This window comes from Daktulosphaira vitifoliae, unplaced genomic scaffold, assembly GCF_025091365.1.
Source record: "Daktulosphaira vitifoliae isolate Bord-2020 unplaced genomic scaffold, ASM2509136v1 Scaffold_1, whole genome shotgun sequence".
Taxonomy (NCBI): Eukaryota; Metazoa; Arthropoda; class Insecta; order Hemiptera; family Phylloxeridae; genus Daktulosphaira; species Daktulosphaira vitifoliae.
This window is the reverse complement of record NW_026099572.1, coordinates 66,494,043-66,510,646: the sequence shown is the minus strand read 5'-3', so window position 1 is coordinate 66,510,646 and position 16,604 is coordinate 66,494,043. Positions and strand designations below refer to the sequence as shown.

Genomic DNA, 16,604 nt, shown 5'->3' with positions numbered 1-16,604 from the left:
TTTTTTTTTTTGTGTCTGTTACCACTTTTTCTCAGCTCTCACCGAACGGATTTCTTTCAACGATACGTCAAAAGATCACAAATCGTATCTAGTCGAAGACATTGCCCTTAAAAATTGAAAAAAATTCCCCCATTCCCCGTAAATGGGGGAAACCTCCAAAAAAATTACAAATTTAAAAATCGCTAATTTTCGAAAATTTTTCAATTTTTTTTACTAAAATGTGCTGTAACTTTTTCAAAAATGAACATATCAATATAATTTTTGTTTATATAGATGCTTGATGTCCTTACCTATCATTTGATATATTTTTTTTTGTAAATTTGACCCTTTATCTGCCCACAGGGGGTATTTAAAAAGACAACTATTTCACAAAAAATTAACTTTTTCAACTTAACTTTTGAAAATGTCCCGGAAGGTCTGACACTTTTATATATATCTTAAATTAAAGCTTATGTAATATACTTTAATTAAAAAAAAAAAAATTTGACCTCTAGACTTATCTTCACGGTGAAAATGGCTACCAAATGCTATTTTTGTGTGAAAATTCTCGATTTTGTATTTTACATTTTTAACTTTATAATATTATAACATATTGAAAAGTGTATGGATCAACACAATTTTTTTATGAGAAATAAAATTTTTTAATAAACCCTTTTTCATTCGACATACTTTATCTTAATCAGGATATTACTAAGGAACTAGCAGATCATGTAGCTTTTAGAATAATCCACCAATTTTTTAAAATTAAACACTATCTAAAGATTTGCATCGAAGTGTTTATTTTTGATAGTGATTTTAATCACTGTCAGATATCATTATACTTGATCCAACTATACCACGGCACCACTGTGCCGCGACCCCCCTGTGCTGGGTTTTTAGTTTGATAATATAACAGAAAAAAAATGTAGTTCTTATAATATTCATTATCCCATCAACCATTATGTTAAAATTGTTTAAAGATTACAATTTAAAATAGAAATTCATCATTAACTTGGTTTTCCTTGTACCAAAGGCAACAATAATCTATTTCACTGAAGTTTATTGATAAATTATCATTAATATTTGTTCTTATTATCAAAATTGGCTGTAATAATAACAAAAATTGTCAATAAAAACTTGTTTATGTGATATGATATAGATATGATGATTACTTTATGTTAAACAGCAAATTATCAATAAAAAATTAACCAAAAAATACTAAAGTTTAACAAAAAATAACTGAGGATTGGCTTATTGAATAAAAAATACTATAAGTACAAAAATTTTATTATATCATATCATCTAGTTAAGATGAGTGGTTACCATAAATAAATTTATGTTTAGGTTAATTATTTTGGAAAGAATGAAAAAAAAACTTTTTAAACATATATTATTATAGAATCAAACAATATTTTCCTTTACGAAAATTAACAACTTTCAATTCTTTAATAAAATGAGTATATTATCCTTAATCAATCACCATGTAAAACTCCCTTTTTTCTAGATATCTTCATGTACACACAATTTTTGGTTTTTCCATCCTTGAATGTTACATTTATTAACTCTAACCACATATTTAAGTATTACAATAATTTTCAAGATTTTTTTGATTAATTTAAAGTATTTTCATTATGTAAAAAAAGTTACCAATATTTTAATAAATTAAACAATTTCATTGATATGTTACACTTTGTTGTTTTAAAACCATTATATCATCCATTTTAATTTTCATAAGATACTTATAGGTGTACTAGAGTTTAAATTTTTGCCTAATAATTTATTTGAGCAAAAATAGTTATTCCTTCACAAAATTTTAATATTTTGAATCTCTCTATTCTAGGAATCCCACCTGATCAACAAAGATTAATATTTGCTGGAAAACAACTTGAAGATGGACGCACATTATCTGATTATAATATTCAAAAAGAATCTACCCTTCACTTGGTTCTTAGATTAAGAGGTGGTGCCAAGAAACGTAAGAAGAAGAATTATTCGACTCCAAAAAAAATCAAGCATAAGAAAAGGAAGGTCAAGCTTGCTGTATTGAAATTTTATAAAGTAATTTATAAATTAATTTCTATGTTATTTTCTTTTTATCTAAAATTTTTATTTATAGGTAGATGAAAACGGAAAAGTTATCCGTTTAAAGAAAGAATGCACATCAGAAAACTGTGGTCCTGGTGTATTTATGGCTGATATGTCAAATAGGCATTATTGTGGAAAGTGCTCTGCAACTGTACCTAAATAATTTCTTTTAACTATATGTTCAAATCTGTATGAATAATATATGACACATTTTAAATAAAATAGAAGTTTAGTTATTTTATTTACCCTTTAAATAAATTATTATCTATGTTTAAAAGAAATTTTCACAAATAACTCATTTCGTATTCGTGTAAATTTTAAATTCACTTTATATTATTGGCAATTATACATTTTTGCTTTTTTTTTTCAACTATTCATTGAACTAAGTAAATTAAATATTCCAGATGTATTTTTTTCCTACATTCCCAAATCAACTATATTGGTTGTAATATATATAAAGTTGCTCGATTACAACTTACGTATAAATAATTATTGAGTTACAAGCATTTTAATACAAATATGTATCTAGTGAGGGTGGTTATAGCTTATCATGGTGTATATAACGCATACTCCATTTGCATCACATTCCCACTCTATGTATTAAAATATTAAGAACTTGATAATTGGTTCTAAAATTGTTATCTACCCATTAATATTTCTTTTAAAAAGATTACTTAGCAACATTTTAAGAGTACTTTTTTATTATAAAAAATAAATAAAAATATGGATTAAAATAGTCTATGAATACAAAAATTCTTTAAAAAAAATTAGTGTATTTTAATTGTCTCAAAAATTAGAGTTCGAGTTATCAAATAAGATCTATTACATTCTGTACATCTACTAATTTTTTTATATTATAGTATTTAAATCGAAATATACTTGTATATATTTTTCATTATGTCTAGTTTTGTTCTATACTTACTGGTAATCTCATTAAATTAAAAAGTGTTTTTATGAGATATTCTTTTATTGGATTAATTTTTTTTTTAATATAAGAGTACTGTTAGGATATCGAAATATAGATATGAGAAAGATTATGTAGCAAGTTAATAAAACAGAAGTTTCCGTCGTTAGTGTTCAATCAAAGAATTTTTAAATGTACCCCGATAAAAAAAACCCATAATTGCAATGGCTATTATAAAGACGTTTCAAATATTTTTTCAACGACTTCATGATTATATACATATTATTATGTAACATTTTTTAACACTTAAATTCAAAAATCTTGTAAATTGAGATTTCATGATATTTCATTGACGAAAAATGTTAAAAGAACTTTTTTCTGGATATTAATTGAGGAAAATAAAACATTTTAATATGATTTCGATTTTGGAATGTAGATTAACTTCACATTGTTAGTTAAATATTGAATTAAAGTAATAAACAATCACAAAAATGTATTTTGCTTGCACATTGTAATTATAGAAAATATATCACGGAATTATTAAAATTCTGTTTACAACCTCTGAATTTTAATAAACATCTCAATAAATGATTATTCGAGAAAACAATTTTTTTTATTTATTAGAACATACATTAACCTTTTCTTTTTAATATAACTGGATATAAATATTGATAAAAATTAATTTTTATTTAATTGTTTTTTAGCCGTACCCAAAAAGCAAATTGGGATTCTTAGCTTTATAATAAAATTAGAGAAAATTGAAGTAAAAGTCCAATGTTAAAATAAAAGTTTAAGTATTCCATTTCACTACATTAAAAAAATAATTTTTATTTAGAAAATATAAAATTATTACTATTTTTCTTTTAGTACATATTAATTTTAAAAATTTACAATGTAGGGAATATCTAAAGCACACTGGGCTGTGGAGAAGAAGATTTTTATTTATCATTACCTATAAATCAACAAAAATATTGGTTTACATATAATTTTAAGAAAGTATCATGATTAAAATTAGTCATGGCAATTGAATTGTACGATTTTGAAAATTGCGTAAGTAAAAAATAAATTTTGAAATTCAAACATCTTGGTAATACTGTAATTGTTATTTTCAACTGTATTGCATAATTTTCACACATAGAGAAGAGTACCTCAAATTACTTCTACAAATATACCTGTGCCAAATGTCATGTTTTTGGATGTCATATCGTAACGTAGATCGAACAGGTAGCGGCTAAGATCAAAGAATAGCCGTTAAGATTGTATTTATTTTGTGGTTGTGTCGAATCATCGTGGACAGCTTATCATTATTAATATGAGATAAGTCACAATTACAATTTAAATTTAATGCAACTATAATGGTTAGATACAAAAAATAATTTTAAATAAAAATGTATGAAATAGTGACAAATATTAAGCAATTTTTTAATTATAGTGAATGAGTACCTATTTAAAATGTGCTACATTAACTTTTTAATATAATTAAAAAAAAAAGTATGTTTTAACTTTTTTAAATATTATCGAATTCAAATAATGAATAATAATTGAAAAATGAATAGAATCATTTTTATACTCTATTTAAATGACTCAATAGAAATGTACACTTGAAACTCATTTCGTAAAACAATTTATTTAATTCATAGATTTTAAAAATATTGACTCTTCACTTTTTTATAATATAAATTTATAAATGAGTTTGTAAACTCATGTAGGTTCAACCTCACACTCCCAAATAACATTCCTCAATAATTACTCACCAAAGCCATTGAACAAATATAAGAAAAAAAAAATGTTTAACTAATAAACCATTATATTAACATAAATTTTCGGTTTGCCCTATAATATTTTTGATTATCAAAATTAACCACAAAGAAAAGAAGTTTCAAATTGTATGATAAAAAAATTATTTATTGTAAACTACTGATCAAAAAAAAAAATTTTCCATAAAACGAAAAAAAGTTATTTTCACAATTTTAATAAATTAGGACTGCAAGTGCTGATTGAGAGTTGGGGGTGCTGCAGCACTTCCAGCATCTCCGCTAGTTGGGTCTATGATTCTTGGCGAATCAGCTTATAATTAGCTTAGGAAAAGCAAAATGTAAAACCATTTGTTCTGTTTTAGTAACTGGACATCTCAATTAATATTTATAATCATTTTTATTTCTTTACAATAGGATTAACTGATGTATAAAGAGATATTATCCTGTTTTAGTGTTTAGAAGATTTTGGAACATTTACTAGTCTAATACGCAATTTTTTCCAAAATTCCTTTTCTGTACAAAAGTTAAAATCACTGGCCTAAGTATCTTTAATTATCAAACATAATAATTATTTAACAACATAATATTTTATATTATATATTGAACGTCAAAAATACTGAATAGGTAAATTACAAAAACATTTCTTTAATGTTTTATCTTTTTGTTTTAAATGGCATGCTAACGGTGGTCCAACTATAAAAATGATCAAAAATTCTAGTTATACATAAATTTGTAGTCACAGACATGTTAGTGAATCATAACAAAATATTGAATATACATACAAAAAAAATGGAACCATCTATCCTGTTTAGACATTGTGGTACCATCAACTACGAAAAATATGTATTGTAATCGACACGAATTTCGTATAATTTCTTTGAAATAGGCCTTCAGAGTTATAAAGAAATGGTGGGCAAAAAATCTTATAGTTCCCGTTTTATCCGGTCTAAAAGATTATAAATCACTTTTTGGGTTAACAAGACACGTTAAATCAGGCCGAATAAAACTTCATAAATTTGATTTAATAAATACGAAAAATGTAGATGCAATTTTAATTTGAAATATAAGCAACTAAAACAGTATTTGTAATTAAGTTTTTACGAAGAAAATGCAAATATACATTTTGAAGACTAAAATATTATGGTTAATACCGACATTTGTTTTGAAAGGATACTTCAACTTAGTATTATAATCATAAAGCGCAGATCCAAAAAAAATAACTTGTAGATGTCATTACATTATTTTGATTGCGTGAGACTTATTTTCTTTTTTGATTTTTTGTGGTAATAAATTACCAATATTGGCGTCAGAAAATGATAATTTATCAATATGGCGCTATTACTTCTATTACCCCTCCTCGTATAAATATTTAAAAATGTTTTAAGTACTAGTTCAATATTAACCGTGTGTATTCTATATTATGAGTTTTGATTAACAGATAAGAAGATAAGATAGATGTTAATAGATAAGAAATAACCGGAAACATAATCTTGTCTAAGGTATTTTCCGAGACTCAGATTTCATAAAACTGTGAATAACTGAAAATTAAATTTTTAAAACATAATTGATTTTAAACACTTCAATTTCACCTAAAGTGTACTCAATATTGTAGTTAATTTAAAAATGTATATAATAATCACATAATAAGCTGTTATTTTTTACGTATGAAATATTATTTCTTTTTTTACCGTGATTTATATAGTACCTAATTTGTAATTTTCTAATAAATGTCGGGTTTTTTTACCTATAGAATATTTTATCTTGTTTATAGAGTTCAATGCATTTTAAGGGTTGACCTGTAAATTGAGGCCTACGTCAGTCACTTGTTGGTTTAGGTAGATAGTTGCAGATGTCAACTGATTACCGTACGAACGCGCCAAACTCGCAGACGGCGTGGCACCAAAATTTATCAGTGGCCTAAAAACAAATTGACCTTTGTTGTTATTTAGAGTTTGTTAACTAAAATAAAATAGAAGGACCAAGACCACCCGCTGTCGAGTACACATCTGCTTTTACCTACTTTGAAAGCAGCTGGACATCGGCGTCGAGCTGTCTCATATTTAAAAATCGGAACACCCTTACAATCTTGTAACGTTATACCTAAATTTTCTTAGAAATTACAAAATTGATCAAAATGTTCACTTAATATCCTATTAGGTATCTGTTATTTTGCATATAACATATATATTTTCCTCGTAATTCATTTTAGTACCTAACAAACTTAATGAGAAGTGTGATGCACACGTGTTACTAATGCTTCAATGTTACCAGAAATGACATAGAACGCATGGAAGTCCATATTGGTTTTTTAACGTTTTATTTTATATAAAAGTTTATTTATACTTTTCTCATTGTAAGCCAATAAGGTGCATACTGATAAGTTTCTTAACCACCGTAATTCTAGGCATTTGAATCAAACGTTGCTCTTATATTTAATGTTTTTTGCTCGTTAGCGTACACGTGGGTTAGATATACTCTATCTAGTCAACAAATGTTGTATGCATGACTTAAATTTTTAGAAGGGTTGTTAATATAGTATTGGAATGTTAACATTGTAGTGTTGTGCAGAACCTCCAGTTCGGGTTTCTTATTAAAGGTATTGTCAAAAATGTGGTTTTCAGAAATACAAAACCACGCCCTTTTGACCAATACAACCCCTCTACCTAGCACGGACGCCTATTTGTCTGCCGATTTCTTCAGTCACACGTGTATGTGTACAATACATCAACTACCCTTCGGAGACCTTGTGGTCATTTTACTATCATCTCTTGTTCAGTTTAGTTGCCATAGTTAAGTGTGAATACGCGAGTGTCTAATAATCATTTGTACATGTATACTTCTCAAACTTACACTGGGATACTTATTACTTCAAGTGAGTAACTATTCAGATCAACACAATATATTTTATCTATATAAATACTTATTATTTTCGTGTACAAACACACGTTGATGTTCTTATTTTTTCTGACACAAATGTAAGGAAATTTCTTAGGGTAATTCACAAAATATTAAAATTTATTGGTATCAAAAATAACTCGGCTATTAATAAGTAACTTGGTGGGTTGGTTATAAAATCAGAGATTTATTTGTTAAGCTTAAACATAATTATTTTATTTCACTTAACATAAAATTTATAAATATAATTTGAAAGCTAACAATATATATTATTAATTAAACTAAAATTTTTTTTGATAAATTATTTGACTATTTGTCTAATAGATGTTCTTATATTAAGTTGTATTAAATTTCCATCAAAATATCCTAATAAATAGCGCAAAAAATTTACCATTTATTAAAATTTTAAATTTTATTTAAAAATGTTTTAATAAAAACTTTTTTTTTTTATTAGACACGATGATTCTTATTCTATTGTTACTATTAGCCATGTTAAATAATGGATTAGCAATGATTACGGGATATGATATTCAATTGGCGGAAAAAAATTTATTGATGAAATTAGGTAAATATTTTTTTCTTATCTATAATACATTTCTTATTTTATTATAAAGTTATTGTTTAAATATTTATTTTAGGATTGAGTAAAAAGCCTGTAGTGGACAAACATTTAAACATACCATATGCCACGATGGATCTCTATAGGAATATGCTAAGAGAACATAGGGAAACGACAAATTTGCCTCTTCCGGGTTTGCATACGACGTCTGCTAATACTGCCAGAACTTACATTGATAAAGGTAATATTTAAATTAAAATTTTTTGATGAATTCGATTGAAAAGTAAAATTGTTTCATAATAAATATACAATTGCTATTTATTAAATTTAATCAAAGTATTTATATTTTTTATCACAGGATCTATGCCATCAAATCCAAAATCTCAAAAATACCGGTTACAATTTGATATAAAACCTTTACCAGAAAATGAGTTAGTTAAAGCAGCCGAACTCAGACTTAACATTGTAGATAATTATTTAAACTATAATTACATTCATGTATTAATTCATGACATTATTCAACCTGGTGTAAAGGGACAATCAAAACCCATTCTCAGGTAAATTGTTCTATCCTTTAAATGTTCATTATCATTTAAAATTATATTTAATATATACTGTTTATTATAATCATTTTCCATTTTAGACTTATGGATTCAAAATCAATAAACATGACTGACGTTTCGCCATCAGAATACATCAGCTTCGATGTAACACCAGCTTTAGAGAGGCTAGCAGAAGAAAAATTTGAAAACAATCATGGCATACTAATACAGTGTGTGACGTCTGTCGGTAGAGTACCGCTTAATGATATGTTCGATTTTCAATCAACCGACAAACCCATACTTATGTTGTATACAGATGACGGAACAAGTAAGTTCAATGTTTAATATCGTCTTCTGGTTGTATAATCATTTATATAAATGATATATGAAAACACGCCATAAAGTAAACTCGTTTCTAACATTTTTTTGTTTTTAGATAAGGAAAGAACTCTATCAAAGTTAAGATACAAGAGAGCAGCTCATGATGAGCCAAATTTAAAAAAATCTAAGAAGAAGATATGTCAAAGGTATCCACTATATGTCGATTTTAAAGAAGTCGGATTCAGCGACTGGATTCAAGCACCTCAAGGATATGATGCTTACTATTGTCATGGCGAATGTACTTTTCCATTAGCCAATCACATGAACGCTTCAAACCACGCTGTCATGCAGACTCTAATGAATTCTATTAACCCAGTGGCCGTACCACGAGCTTGTTGCGTACCAACTAAATTAAGACCACAGACGTTACTGTATGTGGATGACGAAGGTAAATTGGTTGTGAAAAATTACCCTGAAATGGCAGTAGAAGAATGTGGATGTAGATAAAGTCGACTTTATATTTTAATATTGTATTATGTGTATAATAATGTAAATCTTGTATATAACTAATTTATTTATGTAAATTTAAATATAACGTTACTTCCGCCTAAATAGCACATATTATCAATTAAATGTTTTAAATTATAAAAAGTACAAAACTATTTTGAAGCAATCAAATGTAAACATTTAAACAATTTTAATTGGAAAATATGAATTGCAAATAGATTTAGCTATCAATTATATTTTAATTCGGAATTATGTGCTATTTACTAACGGCCAATGAGAATTTAAGACGTTGTCTATCTAGTCGATATAAATATTTAATGTTTATAGTACCTTTACGGTAGTATAGACATAATATTTAATATTTTTGTATATAAAATATTATAATTTGACATAACACAATTTTGTTATATTACCTTATTGACTAACTATTTATTTTTTGTTATTGTTGTTGAACTGTACTGTCTATTTCATATTGTGTTTTAATTAAAAATATAATAAATATTTATTTATATTCGTCTATATCTGTCAATGAACTGAAATAATTAATCTTATTCATAATAAAAATGTCGGGAATGAGAATTGACCTTAATAAGAATATTGTGATTTGTGCTAATAAAAATATCTTACTATAAACATTTGTGAATCAAGAAAAATAAAGTTAATCGATTACATCACCCGACACAATGACTTCATAATCAACATCTCTGAAGGAAAAATAACTGGTAAGGATTTTTTGAAAATATCCTGTAACTCATGAACTATGCGTCTTTTGTTTCATTAAAGAATTTGGCGTTAAACAGAGAGGAAAGGCTTCAATGATAAAGCATTACATTTAATAGATAATGATGATGGACATTGTTATTCAATCTATTTATAATATTAATTAACAAATTATTTAAATATCTTAGTTTTTCAAAAGAATTGTTATTTTATGAATATAAAAATCATAAATCTTCATTGATGAAATGAAAGACGTTATGATTAATAATCTTGATGTTTTAAATAGGTAATTAATTAGGTAAAATAATTTAAACAACTATTTAAAAATGTTTAATAAATTTAACATTTCAATTGTGATAGGGAAATAAAAAAATAAGTATTCTCAATCTTTTAGCAAAAACTTGTGCTTGTTGTGATTTTTTTTTTAAATAAAAGAACCAATTAATCTTGCATATACTATAGAATTTATTTGAAAAAAAATTTAAATATTCAGCAAAAAAAAGTCATCCTCTAAAAATATCTTTTACGTAGAGTACTTAAAAATGAATCAATAAAGCCATAAAATGAAAAATTAATAAATAGTTCTTATATTACTTAAATATGTTATGATCATATTACACACATACTTGAAAGTTATACTAGACAAGTATTTATTAATGACCAATTATTTACTTTTGTAAGGATTCAATTTACATAACATAAGCAAATACTTTTGTTCATTAGTATTTACTTATAAATATTTTCCATAAAAGTTCAATTCATATATTATTATAACAATTTTTATAGCTGGTATGTTTCCTGGCATCACACATAACTGCATTTTTATAGTTTAATGAAAAATATGTAAATATTTTAATTAAAACTTAGGTACCAAAGGTTCATAAAAAATGTAAAAGTGGAATATATAAACACTTAGTGCTTCATTTTAGTTTTAATTTAATTATTTATCTATAATAAAATGCAAGTTACACTAAAAAAACCTTAGTAAAATCAACAAATGTAATGTGAATATACAGTCGACAATTTTTTGTTGGGAAAACATTTGTTAGGATAATAGAAAATTTATCAAGCAGATAAATGTTTCGTATAAGTAATAAAACTATTATTGATTTAACATAAAAAGAAATGTTGGCTTATATTTTTTTCAGTGTATAATATACGTTTAATAGTTCATACGGAGGTTAAAAAATACTAATTTGATCAAACGGATAAAATTTGAGCAAACAATGAATTTAAGTACTAATAATATCTAATATAACTTGTTAATATTCATAAAATACTTAAAATAGATTCAATGAAATACATTTTCATTATTTATTAACTTTTTACTTCCTAAAATTATTGTAAAATTTTCTTAAAAAATCATACGACCTTCTAACTATTATTTACTTAAACTGGATAATATCCAGTAGATTAATTTAGACAGCAGAAAATAACAATATTTTTAAGAAAAAAATACTACAATTAACATTATACTATAAATATATTATTATTATTATACTATAGATATGCGAAATCGTTGCGAGTCATTCGTCACATTTCTTTTCTATGTAATTCTGTAAATGAAAAACCAGAGAGCAGTGTAGTCTCATAAATGTGTGTTGTATCGATTATGTAAGTCAAACTGCTGACTCTCTTCGAAATTTCAACAATAGCCATCATGCCTTCAGCCTTTATCACACGCGTTGAACAATTCAGCTCTTGTCATAGACTCCACAGGTAGGATTTTTGATTGTTAAAATAAAAATGTTTAAATTAGGAAAAATTATTTAATGTACTGTACAAATATTCAAAATTTTATTCGTATAGTTTAACATTTACTAACTTTATGTTTAAATTGAAAGAGAAAGTATGTCTACAGTAATATTAAATAACATTTAATTAAATTATATTTTGTCTTACATTGAAAATACGTAAAACGAATAAAATAAACCAAAAAATATTTAATAAATATTTACAACAAAAAAATGTAGCAATCAACTTATTACATAACGTCTTTTAATCATATTATATTATAATTATATATTGCGCAAAAGTTATAAAAACATTTTATAAGTTAACTCAATTAAAACTTTCTATCTTGAAAATGAAAAATCTAAATGCTTAATCATATCAAGTTTACTTTACCATAAAACTAATGGTTGGTACACTTATTATAATACAAAAGTCTAAAATTGTGTTTGTTCATTTTAAATTTGATTAACTAATAAACATATACTTTATCATCAAATTCCTTGTTCTTCAAAAAAATAATTAGTACATTATTAAATATTAAATTTGTTTTTCCTAGTTGTTAAATTAGAACTACCAAAATATACTTTAATAACTTAGATATTGTGTAATATTTTTATATTAACAATAACATTATTAATGTTTTCATTAAAACTGTAATTGTAAATATTTTACCGATATTAAAATGGCGATTTGTTTATATAGTAATCAATTAAGTGATGAAGATAATTTGAAAATATTTGGTAAATGCAACAATAAAAATGGACATGGACATAACTATAAAGGTAAATAATATTCGTATATACAATTACCTCGATAAAAGTCGAGTTTAACTTTCATAAAGTAGACATAAATAAAAATATTTGCAGTCTTTCGTTTCAATTATTTGAAGTTCAATACGTTGTAAAATAAGATCTTAGTGTTTTTTTGTCGAGTGGTCCACAAAATCTAAATTTAAGACACATAAAACTGAAGAATCCAAATTGACAAAAAATTAATTTAAAAAATATAAAATGTTACATTTTCAGTGCAGTTGGTTTATGGAATTGATTAAATATAGTACTTTGATTTAAAAAAAAATTATCGAGATTATTTTATCAATCAAAAGAATGAATTGATCTATTATACTTTTAAGCTTTGGGCTTATATTATTTTTTTTTCCAAAATTTCACGTTTACACATTGAGCTCTTAGTATTAAATTTTTATCAAATTAACCAGTGAAACGTTTACTAAGTATACTGTTTATTATTATTGTTATTATATAATTCATTTTATAAATTATAATATTTGATTACTGTATACATTTAAATCTTTAGTTAACTATTTTAATTGTCAAATAGTTGTTAAAAATAAAACAAGTGTAAGTTGGATAATCAAAATACATGAGATATATTATACATCTATTCGAGTTCAAGGTATTTTTTGAAACCAACGATAATATTTTTAGGGGAGACCTATAAGATTATATATATCTAAGTAAAACAAAGTAACTATTCTATAACTGCTTTATTCAAGAAAACCTAAAAACGTCATTGGTTTTATTTCTCACATCCTAATAAAAGAGTCAAATTTCTCGTTTGTAAATATATACAAAATCAATTATTTAATTGTATTAATTATTATAATAATAATGTTTATAACAAAATATGTATTTGTCCTTTCACTACTTCATCCTAAAGAAAATACTAAAAACAAACTATAATTATATTAGTAATCAATTATTCAAATATCAATTAAAATTTTAATTTACAAGGCAATTCGCTCATGCTACATCTTCAAAATTATAAGATAGAATATTTTTTTCCTTTCAAAAGTTATAATTATTTTACACATTTACATTAAAACAAAAAATATATAGTTCTCACTTCTTTCTCCTTAAAATAGTGTCAGCTTTAGTTTTATGGTAATATACATCTTTAAGTAACTTAAAAATAAAAAAATAATCTAACTAAGAAAAAGCTTTATAATAACTTTTGAACTAATATTTAAAAAAATGTAAGTATTTTTACGTCGTGACAGGAGGCAGAGGTATATTTGATAATTCACCTAGGGAGGGAGGAATATAATGGTAGATTAACCCCTTCCTTCAAAAAATATAAACGTAAAAATAAATAAATCTCAGGAGACGATTATCCCTATCACCCCTACCTTAAAATTAGCCATTGTCGGAAATGAGCGGTTCAAAAATGCTTAGAGATAAAAATAAATAACTCATGCTTCACTTTTATATTGAAGTGTTAATAACTTTCAAAATAGTGGTTCAAAAGTTATTATAGACTAGTTATTTCCTTATTTAAATTATTTTATTATTTTTAAGCAACTTAAATATGTATTTTTTCCGTTTGAAAACTTAATTCTGTTACAGCATTAGGAGAAAGAAGATGGGATAAAATTATATTTTTTTGTGTTAATTAAAACATTTAGGATAGCAATAAGTTCTAGAAAGATAAATTTATATTTTAACTTATACTTTTAAAGATATTGCGTGAAACATAGATAGAGTAGAGCAATCTATAGAATCACTCTGAATATATTTGTACTTTAATGATTGTATATAACCAGAATACAATATATACAGGATTTAACATAAAAGTTCTTTATTAAATAAATTGTGTGTAAAATAACCTTTATTTTTTACTTTTTAAGTTGAAGTAACCGTAAAAGGTCCAATAGATGAAAAAACTGGAATGGTAATGAATATCGCCGATTTGAAAAACTATATAAATATTGCAGTAATGGAACCTCTGGATCATAAAAATTTAGACAAAGATGTGCCTTATTTTAAAGACATTGTTAGTACAACAGAGAATGTAGCTGTTTATATATGGAACAATTTAAAGAAAATCATGAATAATCACGACTTATTATACGAAATTAAACTGTACGAAACTGAGAAAAATATTGTGATATACAAAGGGGAATGAAATTTCTGTACCTTGGAAAACCCGTTATGCAAGTTATAGCATACATATACAATTTTTTTTTACTTTCCTTATTGATTAAAAAAAACTATTTATTTATACATTTTTATAATAGTAAAATGTTAAAATTATACTAAATATATCATAAAAAAATAGAATGGGTTGTTCAATGTAGTTTTTTGGAAATAATTTTATTAATCTAACAAATTATATCCATACCAGCGAAAAATCAGGTTATTATAATTTATGCGAAAAAAACCAACTACTTTGACCAAAATAATAACTGCTAGAAAATTCTTTTAATAACTAAATATTCGATAATTAAACATATTAAATGATAAATTCCTTGGAGAGTTAATTAAAAATTTTAATTATTACAGAAATTTTTTTTAAATATACAGAGTGATTTTTTTATCATAAACCACTCAATTACTTACAGAAAAATAATAATTAAAATTTTTTTTTTTATTATTATCTTTAATTACGCATTATTCTTGAATTATTAACTATGTAATACTTTTTAAGTTCATCCCATATGCTTGGTAAGGGTGTCAACTTTGTTTTTTTAAATGGTAACACATATTTTTAATTTAATAAAATGTTTGAGTTTTTAATTCAATAATAAATGGCATTTGAATTTTTATTAAAACTTAATTTGTTTATTAGATATAAACATTTAAAGTTTCAAATTTTTGAGTTAATATATAGGTATAATACACAAGGGATTACAAATACAGGTAGCTAATTGATTTTTTATGACATCGATATTAGCAGGTACACAGCATTGTTATTATCAATGATAGTAAGGTACATTGTTGTGAGTTTATAAATACACTAACTGACAATACAAAAAGTATATCTATTGATAGTCATAATTGATAATAAACAATCCGTGAATGTGATAGCAATATCATAAAAAACCAATTAGCTACCTGTATTTGTAATCCCTTGTGTATTATACCTATATATTAACTCAAAAATTTGAAACTTTAAATGTTTATATCTAATAAACAAATTAAGTTTTAATAAAAATTCAAATGCCATTTATTATTGAATTAAAAACTCAAACATTTTATTAAATTAAAAATATGTGTTACCATTTAAAAAAACAAAGTTGACACCCTTACCAAGCATATGGGATGAACTTAAAAAGTATTACATAGTTAATAATTCAAGAATAATGCGTAACTAAAGATAATAATAAAAAAAAAATTTTAATTATTATTTTTCTGTAAGTAATTGAGTGGGTTATGATAAAAAAATCACCCTGTATACCTTTATGCACTTAACCATAATTACAGGATGTCAGTTGCGGTCCCTTAAAATATCAATGACTTCAATTTTATTATGTATTCAACAATGAATTTTTGTTCAAAATAGAATGCATTAAATGAATGCCCCTATATTTACATTTATGTATGTTTCAACATATAATTTTTATAAAGAATATAGATAAATTTTCATAATTATTTATATTTTTTGTGCATCCACAAAAACATCTTAAAAAAAATGTTTGAATTTTCTTATATATTTAATGGAAGTTTTTAACGCATGCTTTGTAAGGGAAAATTTAGACAAATAGTAATAAAAATGTTATATTTGTGAACAAATTTTTAATACTTCATGGCAAAATTACACTACTTGCGTATAATTCTAACATGTATATAAAATATATCATACTG

General features: G+C 24.6%; 3 protein-coding genes across 3 annotated transcripts in view; all 3 read left to right on the top strand.

Moving 5' to 3' along the window:
- LOC126895952 (uncharacterized) overlaps positions 1-2,305 on the top strand; it is an 8,254-nt gene extending 5,949 nt beyond the window's left edge. The window contains exons 3-4 of the mRNA XM_050668306.1: positions 1,820-2,037; positions 2,096-2,305. Coding sequence (XP_050524263.1) covers positions 1,820-2,037; positions 2,096-2,227 — 350 coding nt within the window. The 3' untranslated portion in view covers positions 2,228-2,305. The remainder of the gene's footprint in view (positions 1-1,819; positions 2,038-2,095) is intronic.
- A 4,115-nt stretch (positions 2,306-6,420) lies between these two features.
- LOC126895949 (protein decapentaplegic-like) lies at positions 6,421-10,006 on the top strand. The gene is made up of 6 exons (XM_050668301.1): positions 6,421-7,597; positions 8,075-8,185; positions 8,259-8,420; positions 8,538-8,736; positions 8,823-9,049; positions 9,158-10,006. Exons 1-6 carry the CDS (start codon positions 7,555-7,557, stop codon positions 9,547-9,549), a joined length of 1,134 nt encoding a protein of 377 aa, XP_050524258.1. The 5' UTR covers positions 6,421-7,554; the 3' UTR covers positions 9,550-10,006.
- Positions 10,007-11,862: 1,856 nt separating this feature from the next.
- On the top strand, positions 11,863-15,080 carry LOC126895953 (6-pyruvoyl tetrahydrobiopterin synthase). The gene is made up of 3 exons (XM_050668307.1): positions 11,863-11,988; positions 12,706-12,785; positions 14,648-15,080. Exons 1-3 carry the CDS (start codon positions 11,930-11,932, stop codon positions 14,923-14,925), a joined length of 417 nt encoding a protein of 138 aa, XP_050524264.1. The 5' UTR covers positions 11,863-11,929; the 3' UTR covers positions 14,926-15,080.
- Positions 15,081-16,604: the final 1,524 nt, after the last annotated feature.

What these genes read in the sequence shown, in the direction of transcription:
- LOC126895949 (XM_050668301.1), top strand. Translation starts at nt 7,555, where the DNA reads ATGTATACTTCTCAAACTTACACTGGGATACTTATTACTTCAA. An exon ending in AAATTTATTGATGAAATTAG is followed by an intron (nt 8,186 to 8,258) that starts GTAAATATTTTT and finishes TATTTATTTTAG; the next exon opens with GATTGAGTAAAAAGCCTGTA. An exon ending in CAGAACTTACATTGATAAAG is followed by an intron (nt 8,421 to 8,537) that starts GTAATATTTAAA and finishes TTTTTATCACAG; the next exon opens with GATCTATGCCATCAAATCCA.
- LOC126895953 (XM_050668307.1), top strand. Translation starts at nt 11,930, where the DNA reads ATGCCTTCAGCCTTTATCACACGCGTTGAACAATTCAGCTCTTGTCAT. An exon ending in TCTTGTCATAGACTCCACAG is followed by an intron (nt 11,989 to 12,705) that starts GTAGGATTTTTG and finishes TTGTTTATATAG; the next exon opens with TAATCAATTAAGTGATGAAG. An exon ending in ACATGGACATAACTATAAAG is followed by an intron (nt 12,786 to 14,647) that starts GTAAATAATATT and finishes TTACTTTTTAAG; the next exon opens with TTGAAGTAACCGTAAAAGGT.